At 33.1% G+C, this 21251-nt stretch overlaps 1 protein-coding gene across 10 annotated transcripts in view; it reads right to left on the reverse strand.

Annotated features, from left to right (window-relative positions):
- Window positions 1-4595: 4595 nt before the first annotated feature.
- Atpalpha (sodium/potassium-transporting ATPase subunit alpha) overlaps window positions 4596-21251 on the reverse strand; it is a 146712-nt gene continuing 130056 nt past the window's right edge. For 6 of the 10 annotated variants that reach the window (XM_085948414.1, XM_085948408.1, XM_085948417.1 and 3 more), the window contains 7 exons: window positions 20631-21094; window positions 19895-20078; window positions 19073-19288; window positions 16606-16700; window positions 6484-6658; window positions 5921-6153; window positions 4596-5290 (listed from right to left, as the gene is read on the reverse strand). In XM_085948414.1, the coding sequence (XP_085804540.1) occupies window positions 5170-5290; window positions 5921-6153; window positions 6484-6658; window positions 16606-16700; window positions 19073-19288; window positions 19895-20078; window positions 20631-21094 (1488 nt within the window). In that variant the 3' untranslated portion in view covers window positions 4596-5169. Of the gene's footprint in view, window positions 5291-5920; window positions 6154-6483; window positions 6659-10743; window positions 10839-13929; window positions 14025-16605; window positions 16701-18187; window positions 18283-19072; window positions 19289-19894; window positions 20079-20630; window positions 21095-21251 lie in introns of all 10 variants that reach the window. The other 4 variants (XM_085948409.1, XM_085948416.1, XM_085948410.1 and 1 more) reach the window with 3 other exon arrangements.

Here is a 21251-nt window from a genome sequence, read left to right on the forward strand (position 1 = left end):
CATTAGATTAAAAATATATCACAAAGGAAAACTTTTAAACAACACCATTGCATCAACAGAAAAGTAGTAATACAGTAAAACCTCGTAAATAAGAACGTGGATAATTCGAAATTCGCCGTAATTCGAAATTTTCGCAAAAAAAAAGTCCCTTGAACATTATTTTCATATAAAACCATACCTTTAATTCGAAATGATTTCAGAGTTCTGGGATACAAAAATTTTCAATAAACCATAATAAAGTACACTATTTCATGAGCCAGTCATTGAAAATTATGACAGATTTTTCTTTAATTATTATTTTAAGAAGGTAATATGAATAATCCTGACATTTTATGACCCATTAACACACATGGAATCGGAAATAATCTATGATCGTAAACAAAATTAATGAAAATCAAAAAAAAAAATTTTTTCAATATTTTTCCCCCATACATTTCATAATTCGTAATTCGAATTTTTTTTCGATTTTCGGTCCCATGGAATTCGTATTAACGAGGTTTTACTGTAGTAGTGTCGCGCTGGATCGTCGAGGATGGAGAGGAGGCTAAGACCCGCCGAGGTTTGTAGTGTTATAAATGATGACATCTATGTTATGAGACTGAGGGTTAAAGTCATTCTTTCATGATTCTGGTTTTTTGTATTGTACCTCACCATCTTGTGTAAGTTCATTATAAAATTTAGTTCCTTTTGATTGTACATACAGTATTAAACCGGAGGTTGGTTGCGATGTCGGCTATATTCATCAACCGCTATTTTTTATCTTTATTTAACAATCCGAATTGTGTTTTAAGCAAAGGATTTGGAGAATTTATAGTATTACAGGAGTCGTTTACACACCAGTATTTCTCAACTCTGCAGAATTTGTCCAAATGCTTCTGCTAAAAATTCTAATAAAATCTTCAAAACCCGTGCACCTGCAAGTATATTTTGTGCATTGCGTTTTTGTTCTTAAAATAGATTAGGTAATGGTTTTCAGTGACCGCGATCAGACATTATACGTTAATATGTAAACATTATTTTTGAGTTGGCGGTCTGCAAAATGTTTGTCCCATTTTCAGTGGTCCGCAGATGTAAAAAGGTTATACTATTTCTATTATTACATTTGAATCCATTTATTGAACAAATGAATCATGGTTAAGTTAGTAAACTGCACAGATATTAACATCACTACGTTGGCATTCCTGATCAATGGAATGACAAAAAGTTATGCATTGTTTACTTACTCGTACAGTGATTTTACATAAATAATAATGTCAAAATGTTGTATTATTGTCTACATGTCTATTCACTGTGACAAGATTGTATTTTCATACGGCCTGCAGATTGGCAAATAAATTTCATTAGTGTGAAGTTTCCTTCAAATGAACCTGCAATACGAAATCATTTGTATCTAACCTAATCAATAGCTCTTTCCTAGTACTAGGTCCTTTTTTTTCACTTTCGTAATATGTTTAGGCTCCATCTATGTAAAAGGTTTTTTCTTCAACGTCTATAATTTTTAATCTTATTTAACTACACTTTTTCTAATTATTTGCAATATATTGGCACAAAAAAAAGCAGCAGTTTGCAGTCCTACATGTACTTGGCGGTTTTTTGTGATCATCACAAAATGGCAGTTCCGTAGATATTTCACTGTTATTTTTCCATGGTGTTTCAGTCTTTGATGCAGATGTATATAGTGTATATTTTTGTTGACAGTAATATGTGTAAAGTTTAGCATCTTTTCCCTTCATATTATTGAATTACTGCTGCCTAATACATACTTACATTTAAAATGTGCTGTTAGTGACGCGTGTATTCTCATGGACGGACAACATTGTCAGCGAGCTAGACTTCCGAGACAAACTCCAGTGTCATGCATCGCAAAGCGGATAAGAATCTGGAAATCTCACGGTATGTGGTCAGGTCGAGAAAGAACTCCTAAATGGACAAACCAAATCAAGAATGCCACGAATTTTCCACTGTATGGTTCCAAATGCCAAATCATCCGAGTCACGATCATTCAAGGTTCAATATGTAAAATATTTGGTTGAAAAAATAGTATTATGTACTAATTTGTTTATGGTGCCAGTCTGTCATTGACAAAATGAAACAGTAATGTCTTTTTTTTCATATTGCCACTCTGTTTACGATGTATTCACACTGCATATTGAAACTGAAAGATTTAATAATTCAGTCCCTTTGAAATCTCTTGAAGACCAATTCGGTAGCTACTATCAAAAAATATGATAGGCATGAAATCGACTACAGAATTGGCAAGGGAAATATGACAATGGGATGGTAAGTTTTCAGCGGGATTGTGGATGAGTGTGGTCTTTTGTTTTGGTGCATAAAAAGGCAGGAATTACTTTTAAAATTGTTTTTATATCAACACTTAATGTATTACAGCTTCTCTTCCTACAACTAAAAAGAAATATTCAAAGTGGCCTATTTATTCAGAAGGTGAAATAGTGAATCACATCACACCACAAATCAAGTGTCCAATATTTATTCGTGTGGATATATGCATACATATGCACTCACATGTTGAAGGTATGCATATACTAGCACACTTACACAAAGCCACACATAGCGAAATGAAATCATAACAAAATGTACGTAAGTAGGCAATAATTATTACGTTCGCGAGTTACAGAAGGTATAAAAAAAGTTAAGAAGCAAACCTTTTCGTAAAATCCATAGAATTCCTTCTCTCTTACTATGCTATATACAATTTGCTGGTAAGTCCACACCCGGATTATTATAAATCAATGAATATTTTGGTATATGGCATCTTTGAAATACAAATGAAAAAACAAAACGATGACCTCGTCGTTATAATAGTCATTTACTCGGGTTTTGAAATATAAACTCTCACTTCTCGTAACACCGTTTGACAATAAAACTCTCTCACGGAAACGCAAAAGTGAACGGAAACGAAAAACTCAACAAATCCGTCCCAACGTTTCAGACGTCACATTGTTTGCAAATTTAATTTAGATTATCGCATTTTCCAACACATTAATAAATATTTAATATATTTTTCCTAAGTAATTATAAACCTAAACTGTTCAATAATAATTACAACTACGTTTAGCTACTCCTAAAGTGTTTGTTAACTACAAAGACTATAATCTATTTCTGTTTTGTATTTGTTCAAGAATCCTAAATAGACAGTGGCGATGCCCTCTGTGCATTTTGATGTGTTGAAAAATTATCCCTATAAGCGATTCATTTAATAGCACGAACTTTCGCTATTACAGACACTTTTTCATTTCGTAAAATACTAATGAATATTTAAAAATTATATCCTACCGATGAAGCAGTATAAAAGCAAAGTTATCTGCTCGTCAAGTTTACACGATGATTTTATTTAAAAATTTAATGACAGCGTTATTTGTGTAGTTCAACCGTAATTTGATATTTACCTACGATTACGACATACCGTCGATACGATATTGACGTGCACGTATGATTATTTCATCGTGACAGCGTCCTCCGAACAAATCGACAGGGATGATAAATTACATAAATGGTCAACGCGAGTCGATGCACCGTAGGTAAATTTTAATATACATCTCGCGCATAGAAAACTGGCAGTCTATGGTTTGCAAATGTCAGGAAGAATCGCACGCCTTTAGCCAAACTATTTACATTCCACCCTATAAACAGCCTTTGTGAGATTAATATTGAGAATTAGAAATATCAAAAAATATTCACACAAAGATGTTTAGGTCTAGAATATATATATATTTATATTATAATATATATAGCCAAAAAGAAATATGTTTTATTTATATTGAAGAATCATTATTATTATCAATAAGATGTCTCTCGCAGATATATGTATTTAATATCTGTTGTTTTATTTATACTGATGGAGTTATTATTATTACATAGGTTTTTTTTTAGTTTTTTTTTGAAAAAGAAATATCGAAATACTACTTATCAATTTATCATATTGAAATGAGCATTTATTTTATAAACAATGATGAAATGAATATTCTAACCTCCTAAAACGAGGCGGTGGAAATATATTATCTGCTCGCCCGAAGCTTAGAAATGAGCGTCACCGACCCGCATTTTTAATTTCTAACCTCAAAAAGCTTCCGCATGCAATTGTTACTTTCGTCGTATTCTCCGCGAGTTTTCATCCTATACTTAATTATTAAAATTTTTATTAAAACGTGAACGTCAAACACATAAGAAAGCAAAGATTCCCATCGCAAAAGAATGTGTATTATGCGTTGTTTATTATTTTTTTGTAAAGTCTCTCTTTATATGTAAATTTAAATATAACAATCGGAATCGTAAATATGGCAGAATAAAAACATTTAAAAATGAAATAATGAGCCACACGACCCACGCAACTGAAACAATCGGGTAATTATAATATGATCCCATTAGAATTTTTTTTTCAATATTATTAATATCATATTTATTTTGCTAAACAATTTTTATGTACCTTCATATACAAGTCATTCAATACAATATATATAAACGTTGAAATAAATATATATATTATATATTCGCATTAAATATATGATAAATACATATACATGTATAATAATATCAAACTTGAAACTGAAATATTTTAAAATTAAATAAAAAAAATTAAAAACATTTGAACACACATTTAATAAATAGAAAATAACATACATATAATATTAATTCGCCTTAGGTGCGTTATCTAATAATATAATATGTCATCTTACAAAATTTACTTAGGCTGAAAGTAAAATTTCAACTAAAAAAATGACGCGGTGGGCGCATTCGACCGCCGACTTTAAAATGGATGACAAACATTAATTGAATGATTAATTCTCCACTGCCCGTTACATTATTACGATGAGACAGATTAAAAAAAACACGCAGGCAGGAGCGATGTTAAAGATAGTCCCCTTAATCGGACATTCTCATTTATGATCGATCCGAGTAATAAAATTACGTTAATAATAATGTATAATAGAAAACGTCGAAAATGACGACGACAATGTTTTAAAAATAAGTCAAAAATAATTGCTCTAGACGTATCGGACGAATCTAAATAACAGAGGGGTGATCAATATATCTGAATGCAGACTCAAAAAACACAGACACACGACAATTTGTTTTGTTCGGAGCGCACCATCCATTCACACGAGTAATTTGCTGCACATTCCTGGTGAAAGAAATTATTCTAGTAATGTTTTAATAGTATGTCTCCTGCTCCAACCAGCCTCCTGGGTTGCGGCGGAGGTAGAAACGCCTCGTCTCATCGTAGATGAAGATGGACAGCATGAAAGGAAGGGCCGGCAACCACCACACGAATCTGAAACATCACACATTACCCGTCAACAAAAATTTAAACAGTTTGCGGTAACACTCGCACTTCAGATATTTGAAGCCATATTAATTTAGACTCATGATTGAGTGAGAATCATACAAAAGAGTGGAGAATATGAATTTACTGGAGAATCCGTGGGATCCATCATGGAGACATCACAATCTTATGCAATGTCACCAAAAGTTACAATTCTTGGCTATATCATACATAATGCTATATCATACAAACTATTTCATAAAAAAAGACACTACCTCAGTTAAACACACAAGGAAACACGTTGCATGGCCTAAAGAATTTGAATCAGTGGTCCAATCAAACACTACTAAACAAACTGTTCAAAACCTCAATGAATAATAAATGGTAATTAAATCAATGATAGTTGGCCTTCATTTACACATAGTAGAAGAAAAACAAAACAAGGAGAGGTAGTTGGTAGCTGACAAATGTTGTGACAGCATCTTCTGCATCAAAGACTTCTTCTTTTCTTAATGTAGGAGCTTCATAATACATCTGTTAAATACTTTCACATGTTTAGATTTATCTAGCATTTACAGCGAGACAGTAGGTATGTGGAATATTACTTGTAGGAATGTTCAAAATACTGTTTGTACTCACTTGAGTGGGAACATCCTGAGTCCCTTGTCCATTCCGGGAGTATAGGAGAGGAAGGCGGCCAGGGCGGTCTCGAAGATGAGGCCGAAGTTGAGGGCCCAGTTCCTCATGCCCTGGTGCAGCAGAGAGTTGCGCCGGGTCTTGCAGATGATCAGATCAGCCCACTGCACCACCACGATTGATACGAAGAAGGCGGTGTGGCAAGTGTATTCCAGGGTCTTGCGGTCACGGTAAGTCTGCAATCCATTTCAATCGATTAGTTCCATTGACATACTTAACATAGATTATTATTCAATCCACAAAATCAAGTAAGCTCTGGCTCCGTATCTCACAATAGACAGTTTGTGCTTTTGATTATTTAGGCTAAAAGTCATTCATAAACCAGATAATCTTCAGACAATTTCAATATATATATATATCGAAACTGTCTGAAGATTATCTGATTTTATATTATATATATAAAGAGCAACCTCCCATGCATCTTGAAAGAAGGACGCTGTTAGAAATACCAGTTTTTTTGCAGCGGTTGCATATTACGTTTAATATGAAGTCAAATATTAACTCACCCATTCCTGTCCATAGGAATCAGTCAAGTCGTTGATCGCCTTGGAGTCCCACTGTTTCCTGATGCCGAAAAGCTTCAACGGGAGGAATCCATTCTCAGCCATGATCACGAAATACACAAAGAATCCGGCGGCGGCTTGGATCATTCCAATCTGACCGTAGGCCATTGAAATAAGCCTGTTTCGTGGAAAAGTCAAAACTTTAGCATACCGCAAACAAATTTAGATTTGCTAATAAACGCATTCACTTTAGCTATGAAGTAGTTATTTATAAAGTGTAAATATCAAAAGGAGAAGAGAATTCAATATTTGTAAATATTACTGAATGTTTATTTGATTCTTCACTATATTTGACTTCTAATTTGAAATTGAAACTTGAAATTTTATTTTTTATTAGAATTTAAAAGCTTAAAATGAAAATTCTACCATTATTCAGAGAAGAGTTATAGTATGTCATTATGATATACAATAATTTCTTTCATGGATTAATTTAATAACAATCTAAAGGTCAATGCAAAGACACGTGACCATATTGATAGATTCAATTCGGAAGTCAATCCCAGGATGTTTTATAATATATTATCATAATGACATGCTGAAACTCGATTCGATTATATATTTTAAAGAAAAACTGTATGAATTTTCAAAAAATAATGATTTACTGTTAGTGAGCAGTTATTTAATTTGTTACTGATTAATAATAAATTACGAAGCGTTAACATAAAATAATTTTACAATACAATTATTTCTCTGACGAAAATATCTGCTAAGATTCTAATAATTTTTTTCCACATAACAGTTGCCTACTGTTATGTGGACAAGATAATTCTTTTACAGAAATATTTATATTGAATTGAAGCAGGTACCTATCTAGTAAAATTATTTCATTCATTATTATAATTTGACAAATTGTCCTATAAACCACCGCGGCTCCGTGAGAGAAATACTTGTATGTAAAAATCATGCAATATAATTTAAAACTCGTTAGGAAACATACTTTGTAATTTACAAAATCATAACATTCATATCTACAACACGTCTAAGCTTTGAAACTATAAAACGATGGAAAAATAAATAAAATTCAATATTATTGCATAAATGCAAACAAATTTAAAACTCTTCTTTGAGTTAAAATTGCATGGTAACACGTCTGTAACGTTTGAATTAATGTAACATTGGCGTTTTTTTTTTGTAAATGCAGTGTAATATTATTTTCTGGCCGTTTTCAAGTTTCAAAGACATCAAAAGCGATCGCTACATAATGTCCATTCAATCGTTTGTCTAACAATTAAAAGCTTGTACCTTTGGTCTCTTCAAATTATTACTCACATGAACTCTGCTCATACTTATATAACTCCACTGACATGCGCCGTATCCAAAATAATATTAATAATCCACCCTTTAACGGAAAAACTTAACCGCACAACCACAATATCAAAAAACATGAAAAATATATAATATGTACTCCTTATTAATAACATAGCGTAATCCTTGAACACCCGTATCGCTTATAAATGAATATTCAGCGCTGCAGATGTGCAAGACTTACGCTATTGAACTGGTCATGAAACGATTTATAGTATATAGTACTTCTGCTAGGATCGGAGAGGTTTTTGAAAGGATGGGTAAATATAAAGAAGAAAGCTTAGAAAAAAATTTTAGTGAATAAAAATGACAGTAATAATGACAGTAAAAATTATGAAAAATCTGCAACCGGTAAAAATTTACCCTGTGATATAAAATTGTCATGCAGAAAATAATCCTGATCGATTAGAATTGAAAGAGATAATTTGTAAAATTGCCATTGAATCGAGCTTCCAAGTATTTTTCACTTTCAATTTGAGCTATCAGAAAAAAAAACATTTATAATCCTATTTATCTATAATTTTAAATGGATAAATCAGTAATAACCGTATTAAACACAAAATACAGTTACACAGTTACAGATCTTATGAAAATAGTTTATTTCAACCGGCATATTAAATTTTATTTCTTAACAGAATTCATGCATCAATTAAATTGATTATTAATAATCAAAAACATGTTTTGTCTATGCTAACTAAATAATGTCAGAAAGGAATATTTGCAATACACAGATTTGAAATTGTCATTAAAGAAATATTTACAATAATTCAGCTATTATGAACTTCCAAGTATTATTATAATAAATATATTATATATTAAATTTAGCAAAATTCACCATGACTGAATTTAGAGAAATAGTCCTCGTCGCATGAATATTTAAAACTGTGTTTTCGTGGATAAGTCCTTAAGACATCACAACTTAGGAAACTAAATGTCAATAATTTTCGGTGTCGGTTTTAATAATTGACATGAATCAGACGAAGCATCTAACAGGAAGCGTTGCCTTTAAGTTATGCTAATTTAAAACACTTTCACATTGTTGTAAGAACATTTCATCTAATCACACGCAGTCTAAAGCTATTTTATATAACTTTGCTAGAACAATATATCACTTGTAGTACTTGTTAAAACCCGTGTTGTGTTTATAAGCCGTGTAGACACATACTACTGAACACTTGTTGCTATTTCTAATTCCCTATGTAACTCGACACGACAAACTATTCCTCGCTAGTCACTACCGGTCGAAACAGGGTACTGTCTATTGCGACGTTAATATTTCTGCAATCGAGTGGTGGTTTTGTTGTTCACAAATCTAGTGTCATTCCGTGCAATAAATGACCCCACAAAGAGAACTGAAAATTTCTAACAGACATTATAATTATTGTAACATGCGGAAGTATGCAAAATCTTTTTGACGGATTTTATATACTTGATTATTGGGCGCATCTAAACATTTATATAACCACATAAATTATTGTATTTTGTCCCTTTTATATACATAAGAATATTTTTTTAATCCTCGGACAGTCACGTCCGGGCTGAGTTGATGGATTAAACAATAATTTAACTTTAAACTGCATTTTATAACACTGACAATATAAGAGAAATAAATTCTTGCCTGCTTCCACAATTTATAGCCAAGTGTCGGAATAATTATTTCAAATTTACTGAAACATTGATTCTGCTTATGATAAATTTGAAGTAAGATTTTAGAAAAGTGAAAACAGCAGTAGTACTTATAATGAAATAATAATTACATTACGTTGTGAACATAAATGCCAATGTAACTTTTGTTTTGTAAAATGGCTAATTATCGATCACAAAGTCTATTTGCCTGACTGTAGACCTATTATATTCTTTAAATTCATTCAACTGCATAATAAAAATGTATTTTAAAAGAGACAATCTAAAATCGTTGGAAAATCTATTTGCCAAAAAATAACATTTTAAATTATTCAACTGTTTTGCAATTCAGGTAAACAAAAAATCCTTCAAGGTTGTCAGTCTGTGTCCAAATGAACCATTAAGTTTTATACCGAATGAAATTAATATTTTCGGGAAGATATACCACAAGTATTTTAAAGAATATATTGAATAAATCGTCAAATAAAATCTGCTACCGGTAACCTTTGTGTCATAGAAATATTTAAAATAAAAAAATATATTTAATTTCCATTGTAAACATTTGCTTGCTACAATAATAGTTTGACGTAAATATAGTGAGAAACAAGGTTTCGTTATGTTAATTTGTATTAATATTTGAGCCATTTATGTTCACAGCTGTTTTGGGGTATAAACCCATCCTTAGAACGAACAACGATAGTTAACCCTGAAAATTGCAATGAAAAATGTTGATAAGAGTGTACTGTAATAAACATAACTGCTTCGCTTCATGTACACAATGATGGCGTAGTTTTCACTGACATTATTTAAGATTTACTTCTACAGACTTAATATATATCTCCGAGTATGAAATCAGTTTTAAGAGAGGACTATTAAACAGGTTAGTTATTTAGTCAATATGTAGATGTTTTATCAATGTATATATATAATATGACTCGATCTGACTGGTTAGGTTTATAGTTTGAAACGCCCGTCAACGTAAATAACTCAAATATTGTAAGAATTATAAAAACTTTTATTTCAAAACCATTTTAATTGGCCACGTCAACACCAGTTTAAATAATGATCTTTCGTAAGTCTAACGGAAGCTCCGTGAGCCGGTTTAGTTTCTTGACGATTTATTTATAAATTGACTGATCCGAATGTAATCGGTACTCTGGTTAAGGATGTTTTGCTTTTGAAAGAGACGACACAGACTAGATAAGAGAAAATACACTGTCAGTCATTTGCGTTTGAATAATACAATGTGCTAAGTGGCGCGATGCTGATTACAACCTTCGGTTGACCAGGTTGTCCCTGTAGGGGTCTCGCGGTTGCCGCTTCATGATATCGGATTCTGGTGCCTCGTACGCCAGCGATATAGCGGGCACCTTAGGTCACAACACACATTCAGGGACACATTCTCATCAGTCGTTTGTACTATTCGTCACGGGAAACTCGGCTACGCGACAACTATGCGTCGCACCTCTCATCGTCCCCATAAAAGCTACTCAAAGATTTTACAGGGATCGGTGACACACAGCCCCCCGTCGGAATTAAATCTACTACAATTACCGTATTTCACCGATTCTAAGGCGATGGAAACATCTTAATGGCAAAGTGACAGATCGATAACTAATATCATGGAATATACGAAAGAAAGCTCCTCAATTTAATTCACACGGCAAACGTTAGATGTTACCACAAGTTGCAAGCCAGATTTTCATTGCAGGGTCGGTTTGAAGACTGGGATTTCATTTGGAGACTTTCAAGGGTATCCCATATGCATCACTCCGGCAGGGAAAGTTGAATACATTCCTCATTTATACAACATTCCACGCCGGTTTGATATAAGTGTGTCACCTGCGCATAAAATCCCCATGTCAAAACTGTCGCTGCGGCTTACTGCGTCATGTAATAACGACAAATGACTGTCGTGTGCGACACAACTAAATAGCACTGGGTTAAAAACACATCTACAAAATTGCATTCCGCCTTATAACAAAGAGCGCATCACCTTAAGCAAGTATGAGACGAATAGTTATCAGCCAATAGTGGCTAATAACCATTCCTCGTAAAAAGTCTGTTAATATAACGTCCACTCTGTGGATGTCCATATTATGTTCCATTCAGGAGCAAACATGAAAATTAAAATTTTTTAAATAAATTTTAGTAGTCAGTTACTGCAAGAATTATATGAATTGAAATGTAAGCTTAACATATTGTATGCAGAGGAAACTGAGCCTAATTTGTATTAAGCCAATTATTTGGCATTAAATATTGGCTCGCCTTACGATCGGTGATATACGGTAATATGTTTTGGATGCAGCCTAAAGCCGAGTTTACTCAAGGAAGACTTCCAGTTAGTAGTATAGAATTAGTATATCAGCCGACAGTCAGTATTAAAATAGGAGAGAGAAGAGTTTTTTCTACAGTATCAATTAAAAGTACAGAGTAAAAACATCACAATATGGCTCAACGATGTTTTCAAAAGGCTATGCCTCCCTAGAGAACAAATATTTTACGGTGAAGAGTTTATAAGAAAGATAATATAAAAATCACTACGGTTCAACATGTCAGATGTTATTACTTATCGGCAAACAAGTAACAAGCATACATTTTTAACCCATTCACATCATTTTTCATCATAGGGTCATATGATCATTAATGGTTAAATATTTGTTAATAATTGATTTTAGACATCCAAAAGAATGTCATTTACAATAGATAGAAAAAATTTCGAATTATGACATACAAAATGTGTGGCAAAAAACAGTAAAATTGAAAACTGTTTATGAATTTAATATTTCGAATCAACCCTATTTATATTGACAGGGTTTTACTGTGAATAACGGAGCTTTATTAGATTCTACCGTATTTAAATTTTAACACGGATCAATGAAATAAATCTGTAATAAGGAGATAATTCATTTTAATACGTTGATTTAGAAAATGACAATAATTGATCAATGAAAACGAATTGGTTTAATAATACATGTGGCGTAATGTTAGAAAATTACGCTAATGTTATAATTATTACATTGTTCTTGTTTGCCGATAGGGAATATTCTCACTGTGTGAGACAAACCTGCGTAAAGTTTATAATAATAAATCTACGGTAACTACGGTTAGTTGTTTGGTATACTTTGAAGACATACACAATGTTTATATGGCTGTGTAAATTTACATGAATTTTGAATACTGAGTATAGAGAGTTACGGGTTACGTATAATTAATTGTATATCCCCTACGTAATATGTATAATTAATATTATTAATATAGGTACCTAACTAATAATAGTATTGTTAAAATTTGTATAAGACTTATCAATATAATGAAATATATGCATTAGTAAAAAGTATCGAGTATGAGGTATTATAGTAAGTATGTAGGTAAGTCTATATTATAAGATGAATAATTAGTAATGTTGGAGAGTTTACAGAAGAATTATTAACAACGAACAATGATAAATACCCTGAAATATAATTATATAAACATGATAAAAACAGGACAGCTATAAGTAAACATTTTTAATAAATAATATATATTTTATGTATAGGAGAGTTTTGGTATTTTATATAATAAATATATATGTGTGTGGAAGTGGTGCTAGAGAAGAAATAGAAAGAGAGAGAAGCACGAGAGATGAATCGAAGGGACAAAAACAAAAATGATGAAGTGGTACCATGCTGAAGAAAATCGGGGACAAATCGGGTGGCGGTCGGGGGCGGTGTTGACACTTACCTTCGGTGACATTTTAGGATTTGAATGCAGAAGTAGTTTGCTTACACACACATACTGACACTAGACTCACAGATTTACAGACACTGCGGCAAACTGACGCACAATATTCATAAAACATTGATTATGGAAAGAGAGAGAGAGAGAGAGAAGACGACAGCGAAATGTTGCTCACGAGTACTCGAGTACTTATTGCACTGTCCCACATCGCTTTTCATTTACAGTATCAAGCAACAATAAATTAAAAGCAACGTGGGGCAAAATGACAACTGAAACTGACAAATACTTGCAAGATCGCACCGTATCAACATTAAAATCAAACTAAATATTAAAACGACTAATAAAATTGGACCTTGCTAGTTCTTGACGATCACATTATTTGACTCTGGCTTATTTCAACTCAAATAACATTAATTTACATTAGTATACCAGACGTCTTAATATTCAATAAAAGCGATAATTTTTTTCCATCTAAAAGCGATGAATCTATGGACATTTTAATATCTTGGATCTTTTCAATGAAATCAGTGTTTATTTAGTGGTAATTAATTATATTTCCTTCACAAACATAAACAAATATCTTTGTTTGGCAAATAAAATATACATGAACGATCGATCGTACAAAGATTTTGGTCAGCTTCAGTTGGAAAGGTTATTTAAAAGTGTGATTGTTGGGACAGTGGGGCAACACAGAGGTGTGGTGAGGGGCTGGTGGGGGCGGGGCGGACACATAATGTTTACCTCTCGTTAACTAGCTTATCAGTGAAAGGATTACGCGGCTGTCGCTTCATAATGTCAGACTCTGCCTCTTCGTACGCCAATGATATAGCAGGTACCTACACAAACATCACTTGGACCGTGAGAAATGGCAGACACCGCTACCGATGGCGGAAGATGGCGGACATTCGGCGCACTTACGGTGATCAGACGACGGTCTTTTACAAACATATTGGTAGTTACCTTTGCACAATCAATTGTACATTTTATTTAAACCGAATAATAAAACAATAACGACTTTAAAAGTGATGACTTTAACTGTAAATGGTATATTTTTAAAACTTCCGGTTACCGAGAAACAATATTTTCTCTCTGAAATATGGCTGTTGTTGATTGAAAAAAATGCTCAAAATATATTACAGATCTATTTAAAATGGATCACGAAATTATTTACTTACGATTGATTTTGAAACATTAACAGGAGATATTTTTAACGCCTGATCACCGTACGAAAGCCTCATATACAATTATCATGGAATCAAATGTGGATCAAGCATGCTTCGAAACAAAATTAACAACGGATCGCCCTATTGGATTCTACGCAAACACTAAAAATGAATCTATTTTAAAATTACGATTGTCATTTTCAAGACTGACATCATCCAGAATGGACGACGATAGCGCATCACAAAATTAAATCAGCACTGTCCTCGCGAACGGAGATCATATGTAAAAGGATTCTCATTATTGTGTCTTCGGCGAATATTCACAAACGTAAATAATATCTTTTTACACACACATACACGGGTCGTGACAGGTTTTGTTACAATGAGGCTCTAAAGACGTCAACACTTATAAGGAGGGTGCAGGTGATGTGACATCGACATGAATTACGATATTACGATTACATCGAAAAACAAAGAGCGGAGGGGCAGTCATTAGACGTGAACTGGCTGACAGCTTTAAATAATAATTAACGCATTGTATACGTTGTCTGTACATTACTTATTTGTTAATCAAACAAATCTTTTTCATAGATTAGTTAAAATATTTCAATTGAAAGACTATTTTCAAATTTATTATACTATACGATCGATAAGTTGTTGTGAGTAAAGATATAAACAAATAAACCGAGTGATTATACTTTAACTCTCAAATTAAAAACTCAGAAAGTAAAAAAAGTAAAGTCATTATATTCTGCCGAGCTGAACTGTCTAATGAGAGCCGCTCCTTATCGGATTAACGAAAAATTAATTTGATGTTGATGATGAATTTCTACCGTTGCAGTAAAACAAATACAAATGCATTGTGTAATTTGTTGAGTATTATTCTGTAGTTAGAGAGTAGAGTAAGTTTCATCATTCTGTCGCATATTAATAATATGATTTAGTTTTTTTAGTCATCCAATAAGGTTAAATAATCATAGTATATAGTATATAATAAAGCCGTTATGTAATAGCATGGTAATCGCTTAGTATTTACCATTAATTAGTATCACCATAATACACAAAAAAAGACAAAAATAATAAATGAACATAAGCACAACATAATTAATATACATAAAAATATAATATTAATGTATTAATAATCCCAGACCGTTAATTATTATAATATATTTTTAAGCTGTCAAATATTAATATGATTGAAGAATAACGTCTTATAAAGAAAGTCCTTGAATTTTGCATAAACAATTAAATGAAATGGCTTGTAATTTTTAAAGGAAAAAATTTTGTTCACAAAATATGAATTGAATTTAATTGCATTCAAATTATTAATGAATGAATTATGAATAATTGACTGCCAAATATTAAAGAATTATATATAATAATTTAGATGCTGAAGATTCAACGAATATAAGTGGATGACTTATTTTTTTTTTCCCTGACCATGTCCGATCCTAATAAGATCATATGGGCCTCCACGGAGTGGAGGTTTGTATTAACAGATTTTGTTTTTACGAGAAATGGATTTCAGCTACTTGCTCAACATATTAAGTCCATATTCTGACTCAAACACAAATTGAAAAACAATATGTGTATTTGCCAGACCCAGGATTCGAACCTGGGACCCATGACACTCATGCTGCACAGCCATCATGGTGTAGTTTAATTTAATAAACATAAATAAGCCATGGTAAATTCTACACTTCTGTTTTCAACATTCTTTAAATGAGGTTAAACTAATCGTTATTACTATTCCAATAATATATATCGATATTTCTTTAGATTGAGACGACGACATCAAATTATATTCGGGGATATCTTTTCATATAAAGCAGTTACATATTTGAATCCAGTATGCAATCTTTCTTAAAATTCATATTCGTTTATTCCTAGCATCTCGAATTAATCTGTTTAGGTATTAAAATATAAATATTATCCAGCATATAAGAGTAAGTATTTTTTTAATACAGGATAAAGGAATGCATTGTTCAAAGACCTTCGTAAAATGTACAATATTAATAATGACCACTTAAAATAGATGTTATATTTTCCACATGATTATATTACACAGTACGAGACATCCACACCATACAATTTCCCTGTAAACAAACATTTAATAATGTGACAATAACAAAACAGATACACACGATTAGTAAAATAACCCCCAGCGATTTTTTATTAACAGCGCAGACAGACTTTTGTTAGCGGGTTTAGAGAGTGGCTCTGCAAAGATAATGAAGAAAAAAAATGATAGGACCTCTGATTGACCAGTTTGTCATTGAACGGATCCCTGGGCGGCCTTTTCATGATGTCCGATTCAGCTTCTTCGTAGGCCAAAGAAATGGCGGGCACCTGTTTGTTGAAACATTTCGTTTATATGTTGGCAATCGAAAATTTGCAATCCCTTTCGACTGCGTCATAATAAAAATGATACGAGAATGATTGTTTTAAAGTCAACCGTTCTGGTTATTTTTTTAGCACAATTCAAATATTTTCACCGTCGTATTCTATTTCCACTTTCATGTCTACAAATTCAACAGATATTGTGTAATGTTTTATGGTATAACTTTGCATAAAATATAGTCAAAATTATTTATTAACATTCAACGCTACAAAACGTTTAGTAGGTATGAAAGTTTCAGTTGTAATTAACTCATTTAGAGCTGACAACGCGACTGGCGCGTTGCCATTAGATACTATTAGCATGATAATTAAATGTGGTAATTAACTAGTAATTAACTGGTCAGCAGTTAATGTGTAAATGATATTTATTTAATCCTACTGTTTGTATCACTTGCCATTCACCACATAATATGAAGTGAATACAGAGTGATGAAAAAAATAATAATAGTGCGTTAGCGCGAAACGATTGACTTTTTTATCAAATACATTTTATAACATACTCAGTATTTATTTAATGATCTTTATATTAACACCTAACTTGTGTTTAGAAAATGTTCCAAATATAATAAAAGAAATCAATAGAATTAAAAAAAAAAATGATTGTAATGTTAACTTGTATAGATTCTATGGCTAACTATGGGTGAGGAGAGGAAAGCGCTCATTCGTTAGATAAATGTTGCTTCACTCGATAAGTGTTATATATATATATATAATAATTTATCTGTGTTGTGTGATGCAGTGTAACTACGTATCAATGAATGGAAGGATTCCAATCAAACCGAGGTCGGTCGACCGGGTTTGACCGGATCCAGGTTTGTCTAATGAGTGTACATATCAGGTGTGGTGTGAAACATTAACGGAGAGTCAAAAACTCTGACTACATACCCATGGAACAGCGTCACCATCACGGCGAAGGTACAACTCGAATGATGTATAATATAATAGCTTACTAATATAATAATAATATAAGACTTTACATATATATGTGACAATGCATCATAACAATAGTTAAAAATTACTGTGAAACAGATATCTGTACAATTAAGTTGCATGCTCTTATTATCAACTCTAATGAATTCATCTCTTCCTAAAACCAAATAGTAACTGCTGCTTAATTAAAATATTAAAAAACTCTACCCTCGTTCAATACGTATGATGGTCTAATGAAACTTTGAAATGAGAGCAATTATCTATAATAGTATATATATATATATATGTAATAATAATAAGAGTGAACTGTTTTAACGGAAACGGAGCGATCAATCATAAATATTTGGACGGGTGAGAGTTGGTTTCTATCTACTAATGTAAGAATAAACTTGAAGATCTGGCGAAAAGTACTGATTTAGCAGAAAGAAAGGTAACCAAAACAACTACGGTAAAGATTGAAATGTGATTGCAGCGAGGCCGCCTCCGAACCGCGTCGGGAAACAAACCTCTCGTTGACAAGCTTGTCCGCGTACGGATTACGTGGTCTGCGTTTCATTATGTCTGATTCCGATTCCTCGTACGCCAGCGAAATTGCGGGAACCTAACATTACATAATCAGTTATGGTTCACTGGCCTTCATACTCCCGGCCACAACGGCCCAACAACTCCCGCACCCGGCACAAATCATTCAAAATAACCGAGATTAAACAAGTTTGCCCAAAAACATACTGGGACACTTTTAACATGTTACTCATTGGTGGCAGTATACTGTTGGAACAGCTTTCTTTTATTTTTTATATTATTCAGTCAATCGGCAGCAGTAAATCAAAATATGCATTTGAAACAAGCAGTTATTGCACTTATTATTACACTATTCAAAATCAAGCATAAAATAAATGATGAGGATGCCCTCATTAAATGACATATATTATATTTTTGAAGTTATAATATTTTTAACTCCCACAACTAGACAGTATAAACAATTTAACAATGACAGTTTTACACGCGTCATGTACTTGTTAGTTTGTATGTGTCAATTAATAAATAACCAGTAATAAATATCTGAGTCCAGAGCACACAGATTTTGAATGATTATAGACAATCACTCAGTATATATTAAATTCCCATAAGACTATTTCGTTTATCAATTCGCTTATGTAATTTTTGTATTACAATAAGGAACATGTTAAAAATATTGTCAAATAACAAGTGTTGAAACAAAAAGTTTTAAAAGTATTTTATCTGTCTTGACTTTACTGTAAAACAAAGTCAATCGCCCGTCTATTTTTAAAATGAATTTTTTTACAGATTACAATATTATTCAAAGTATCGATATATAGAAAACAAGTGTGTGTAATCTGTCAGAGACATGATGAAGAAAGTATAATTACCATGTCAGTTCCGAGATCGATGCAGAGAATGGTGACGGTTCCCAGGGGTAGGGGAATGTCGCAGAGGATGAAAGCCAAGAAAGGCGAGATCTCGGGAATGTTGGAGGTCAGAGTGTAAGCAATTGATTTCTTCAAGTTGTCAAAGATGAGTCGGCCCTCCTCCACGCCAGTCACGATGGAGGCAAAGTTGTCATCCAACAGAATCATGTCAGCGGCCTGCAACATCAACGACAAAACTAAATATTAAAACAGCAAGTATTGATACCAAATGTTATACGTGCCTCAATTCAACATCGAGAACATCGTAAAGGCAAAGCTATATTGAATACAGAAACATCGAATATATAAAAAATACTGCACAAAATACAGTAAAACTCCGTTAACAGTTAACGAAACAGTTAATTCAAAAAAAATCTATTTATAGTGTTTTTACCTTACTTTTTGTATTTCGTAATTAGAATTTTTTTCAATTTTCTATCCCCTCGATTTCAAATTAACAGGGTTTTACTGTAATCGCATGATATCTGACTGATGGGTGCTTGAATCCCCTATGACAAAGAGTCATCTAAAATACCAGGAATCAATGTAACGGTATAGTTGGGCGAGGGACGCATTCCTCGATCACTAGACCAACGGTATATTTTCTAGCATGCCAAGGTTATTTTGAGAATATTCTAAAACTTTAGTGTTTTAAAGATGACGCTCACAGGAAGATGATTTTAAAAAGGAAAGTAGTCAGTTTATCGCACGAAAGAGAAAACATCCCTTATAGGATATAGATCGTGATAATTATAAAGTTCAAAATGAGGGTAGCGTTTTGACCTGTTTGGACACGTCAGATCCGGCGATACCCATAGCAACACCAATGTCAGCCTTCTTTAAGGCGGGGGAGTCGTTCACACCATCACCGGTTACGGCTACAATGGCTCCCATGCGCTGGCAACCCTCAACGATGATCAGTTTCTGCTGGGGTGAAGTTCGGGCAAATACAATCTCGGTGTGATACCTGAAAAAATACAATATACATATTAATACAACGGAACAATAATGTAATATTTTACGCGTAGCAAATTTTTTTAATACGGATAAAATGTGGTGCTGATATCGTAAACACAAAACCAATTCCTTTATTGAATATTATTTTTATAGGCTTGTAACATTAATGCAAGGCGTTTTGATGTCAATGTGGCCCTGGCTAATAAATCACAAAGCATAGGTATAAAAATTTGCAATGCAAAATAGAGTGCAGCCAATTTAAGCATTAGCCTAATAATTGTGACACCACATAAAACATAAGATGCACAGGTAGCAATATTTTCCCATGATTTTACTGATTTATAAATTATCCATTGTCGCTATCGTTGACTGCTATTACAGCATTACTGTTGTATCAGGTTGTCTTGTTTGGCCCCCTCCCATTTTTCTTGTTACTCGCCTGAACTAAAAAACTTTATTTACAATGTAGTGTACCTATTCATAGAAACTTCTTTAGATTTGATAGAGAATCGTGTTTGCCAAGTCCTTATGTGTAGAATGGATACATAAATATGCAACTCACCTCAAAATCTCATCAAGTTGATCAGAGTTCAATTCCCTGAGCTCGGTTCCGTGAACGACGGCAGCCTTTGCCTCACGTGGGTTCACCTCGGAGACGGGGATGTTGAGTCGGGCAGCGATATCCTCAATGGTTTCGTTTCCTTCAGAGATGATACCGACAGACTTGGCGATAGCCTTGGCAGTGATGGGGTGATCTCCGGTGACCATGATAACCTTGATACCGGCGGAACGGCACTTGGCAACGGCGTCGGGTACGGCAGCACGTGGGGGATCAATCATGGACATGAGTCCCACGAATCGGAGGTTCTCAATTGGGAAATTAGGGTCGTCAGAGTTGAATTTGAAGCCAAGAGGGAACTTGTCAGATGCCATCATGAAGTCGCAGAAACCGAGCACACGCTCTCCTAATCCTCCCAGTTCCAAGTAAGCATTGTTGAAGGCTTCCTTCATTTCTTCATCCAAAACCTGTAAACATAATGAATATCCCCATTAGAACAAAACATTCTTTGGAATGGCAACAATTCAATAGGGGTGTACCTAATACATTTATAATACGACAAATAAAATATTGAGCATTTCTATGAACATGCATACTCATACCCTTTCATGTCTATCTAGAGCT

Source organism: Rhyacophila brunnea, unplaced genomic scaffold (genome assembly GCF_057557595.1).
Source record: "Rhyacophila brunnea isolate RB1 unplaced genomic scaffold, BYU_Rbru_1.0 scaffold_20, whole genome shotgun sequence".
NCBI classification, from domain to species: domain Eukaryota; kingdom Metazoa; phylum Arthropoda; class Insecta; order Trichoptera; family Rhyacophilidae; genus Rhyacophila; species Rhyacophila brunnea.